The sequence below is a fragment of the Lucilia sericata genome, unplaced genomic scaffold (genome assembly GCF_015586225.1).
Source record: "Lucilia sericata isolate MDLA Ls3-8-SP2 unplaced genomic scaffold, ASM1558622v1 Contig000019F_arrow, whole genome shotgun sequence".
In the NCBI taxonomy this organism is placed as follows: Eukaryota; Metazoa; Arthropoda; class Insecta; order Diptera; family Calliphoridae; genus Lucilia; species Lucilia sericata.
In genome coordinates, this window is record NW_023994058.1 from 1,408,870 (window position 1) to 1,412,453 (window position 3,584).

A 3,584-nucleotide genomic window follows, 5' to 3' on the forward strand; every position below is an offset into this window, starting at 1 on the left:
ATCAAATATGAAATACAGGAAAAATTCGCATACTTTTGTGAAGTAGTTTCATGGACTTTTTTTAAAAAAGCACAACTAATTTAAGTAAATGTAAAGTTTCCAATTTTTAAGGGGCGTGATATCAAAACTAAGGACTATCTAGACAATATAACAAATTAATTTATTTATTTTCCACACAAAATATATTATTAAATTTGGTTTCTTTTCATAGTTTACATAAATTCGAATACTTATGAGAGACACTGTACATATTTGTAGATTTAATCCAAGACGACGAATTTTTAGTTTTCACCTTATTGCAGCAAATGACCGTCATATTTACTTTTCTTTTTCCAAGGTTGGCGACCGTTTTGAAATGGTGGCAATATAGCAGTTGAGGTATTGAGACCTACATAATTCGGTATGTCAGTAACGGTATTGATCTGAAATGGTGTTTTTAACTGTAATGAAGACTTAACAAATGATAATGGAATCAACTCTTATGAAATTTAACATAAAACACTTTTAATGACTATAACGGTATTTTGGTTTATATATTATTTTGGTAACGATATAGATATGAAGCATTATTACTTAGATCATCTGTAATAGAAAATTATAAGATTTAATTAACTACATTTTTCAAACTCCTTTTTAATATCGATTCCGGCAGAGAAGAAATATTTATTTCTTGGTTTTAACAAAAGATATTCTTTATTAATTTAACTTATCGATAAAAGAAGCTAATAGACGACCACATCCAATGCAATGCAAAACTTTTTAGAAGGCAGTGGCTTTTTAACGGATTGGTACCCACTTTTCTAAAACATCAGCATACTTTTTACGTTCTATTTTAAAGGTAAACAAAAAGTAAAAAATTATTGAAGAACTATACATTTTTATCCAAAAAATTTTAATTTACTCACCCACTACTGGGAAATCCTCTGGATGCAATTGCACATAATGTCTGAGTACGGCATCACGGGTGGCTAAAGCTTCATTGCGTTTCTTATCAAGGTAGGTGCCCACAAAACCACCAGCAGCGGTCAAAGCAATATGTTTTTGAATACCTTTTCAAAATTTTAATTAATACGGCATTGTTATTATTGGAAGAATGAACATTTTTTAATTTTCCAAATGTTACGTCACTTGAAACTTACCAGACATCACAGGTCTACGGAAGCCCCAATTCAAAATCATGGCCAAACCACAACCTGCGGCAGCACATGCTAATGGATTGTAGATGGTTGATAAGAAATTTGGTTGACGTTCACCTTTATTGGTTAACAAAACCAGTGGATCATTAACGGGAGATGGCATTTTGCTAAAAAAATCCTCAATTTGCACAAAATTCCAAACACACTGCCGAAAAGCAATGAACGAAAACACAAATGACAACCAGCTGTTTACCAATTAAGTTGTCGATAATAGCGTAAACGCTATGTCGATAATAGCATAAACGTCAAAAAAGTTGCATTTTATTATCAGAGTTGGGAGTTGAAAACATTTATATCGACTTGTGACAATAAAAATACCATACAGACTAGGATTCTATAAATCGACTTTCGAATAATCGAACAATCGACTTATTGTCGAAAAAAGTCGAAGTCGACTATTTTGTTCCAAAAAAGTCGATAACTCGAGTATCGTCTATGAAAAAAGTCGAGTTTGTAAATAAAAGCCGAAAAAATTCGAAGTCGGAAAAAGTCGAAAACTCGAAAATAGTAAATTTTAAAAAAGTGGAAAAAAAGTCAAAAACTCTAAAATAGTCAGAAAAACTCGAAAAAATGTTAAAAAATAGTCGAAAAAATCGGAAAAAGTCGAAAAGTCGACTATTTATAAAATGCAAAAAGTCGAAAAGTCGACTATTTATAAAATGCAAAAAGTCGACTTTTAACTAAATGCAAAAAGTCGACTTTTCTTTTCAACTATAGATCCCTAATACAGACCAGATTTCTTTCTTAAAATAAGTAATTTTTACTTCAAAATTAAAATATAATTTCAAACGCCCGAATTGTATAAATATGGACACCAAAAAAATTGTATCCGACATAAACTTTGGCTGAAAAAAAATATGTTCTTAAACGTCGAAAATGTGATGATTTACTACCGTTTTTCGTTTTTCAATAAAACGAAACACAAAACAAATAAAGAAACATATATTTTCCTTATTATTAATACTTTAAATGTTTTTTATTTTTCCTAAAGTAAATTTTCATTTAATAAAAATTATTTTATTATAAAAAGCATAAAAAGGCATATTGTATTTAACAAGACACTTGTAGATGTTTTTTTTTTTTTCGTTAATACATTTTACATTAGTAAACATTTTTTTAACCCGAATTATAATATTGAAAACTTCAAATTTTACATTTATTAACATAAAAATATTTGTCAAATTCATTAATTATTTCTTAAATATATATTTTTATAAAAATACACATTTTATTAAGGCTAGTCTTTCAAAGTAGTTAAAAGTTTTATGTTGTAAATAATACCCAGCAAAAAATAATTGATGCCATACTTTACAAACGACATTTTAATCTCATCTAAAAATACGATTACATATTTTTCCGTTTTTTATAAACCAAAAGTTTCCTTACAAAAAGGCCTAGTTAAAAGTGGGAAAAAAGATGTAGAAAAGTCACTACAAATAACATATTCGAAGTACATCAAATTTTGGTGAAAAACCAATGAAATTTACATAAGCGTGTTATTGAAAGTATGTGGTTTATTTTTGACATCCAAATATCAGATTTTTTTCTTCTAAAAATAAGATTAGATGTAGTTCCAAGTTGTCAAAAATGAACAACATCCATTCAATGACATACTAATGTAAAATTTATAGGTTTTTCACCAAAATTTTATGTATTTCGGGTTACTAGTTGTTATGAAAATACTACATCTTTTCCCACACTTTTTTGCTTATTTCTAAAAATACGATTACATATTTTTCGCTTTTATAAACCAAGTATTTCCTTACAAATGCAAACCCAGTTAAAAGTGAGGAAAGAGTTATAGAAAAGTCACTACAAATAACATATACGAAGTACATCAAATTCAGATGTCAGCGTGTCATTGATAGAATGCGGTTTATTTTTGACATCCAAATACTGAATTTTTACTGCTTTTAAGAATAGATGTAGTCCGAAGTTGTCAAAAATGACACGCTAATGAAAAATTCATAGGTTTTTCACCCTAATTTGAAGCACTTTGGGTTACTAATTGTGATGAAAATACTACATCTCTTTCCACACTTTTTTGCTGGGTATGTATGAATGTATGTATATCTCTTATATAAGGCAATTTTCGTAATAGGCATTTTTATATGAAATTATAAAACAAATATGCTGCAACTTTTTATATTTGCTAAGGTACAAATTAAAATCTGTTCATACAAAACATTTTGTTATTTTTATTTTATGCAAGTTATTTTAATTTTTTTGCAAAATAAAGTTAAAATAAAAATTATAAACGATAAAATTGTTTTTATTTACTTTAATATATGTATGTAAAATATTGTGAAAAATCAATATTTAAAAATCGAAAGATCTATTACATTTATTATTAAAATACATAATTTCTTTCGTTATTTATTTTATTGT

At 27.5% G+C, this 3,584-nt stretch overlaps 1 protein-coding gene across 1 annotated transcript; it reads right to left on the reverse strand.

Annotated features, from left to right (window-relative positions):
* Positions 1 to 666: 666 nt before the first annotated feature.
* On the reverse strand, positions 667 to 1,406 carry LOC119607785 (NADH dehydrogenase [ubiquinone] 1 subunit C2). Its single transcript, XM_037961896.1, has 3 exons — positions 1,140 to 1,406; positions 906 to 1,049; positions 667 to 827 (listed from the first exon to the last, which is right to left on the reverse strand). The coding sequence occupies exons 1-3, from the start codon at positions 1,297 to 1,299 to the stop codon at positions 778 to 780; spliced, it is 354 nt and encodes a 117-aa protein (XP_037817824.1). The 5' UTR covers positions 1,300 to 1,406; the 3' UTR covers positions 667 to 777.
* Between the last annotated feature and the right edge of the window lie 2,178 nt (positions 1,407 to 3,584).

Bases quoted from the DNA above. Each gene is read 5' to 3' on its own strand.
- LOC119607785 (XM_037961896.1), bottom strand. From the start codon at position 1,299: ATGCCATCTCCCGTTAATGATCCACTGGTTTTGTTAACCAATAAAGGT. The intron at 1,050-1,139 runs GTAAGTTTCAAG...AATTTTGAAAAG, and splicing joins CCGTAGACCTGTGATGTCTG to GTATTCAAAAACATATTGCT. The intron at 828-905 runs GTGAGTAAATTA...CCTTTAAAATAG, and splicing joins AGAGGATTTCCCAGTAGTGG to AACGTAAAAAGTATGCTGAT.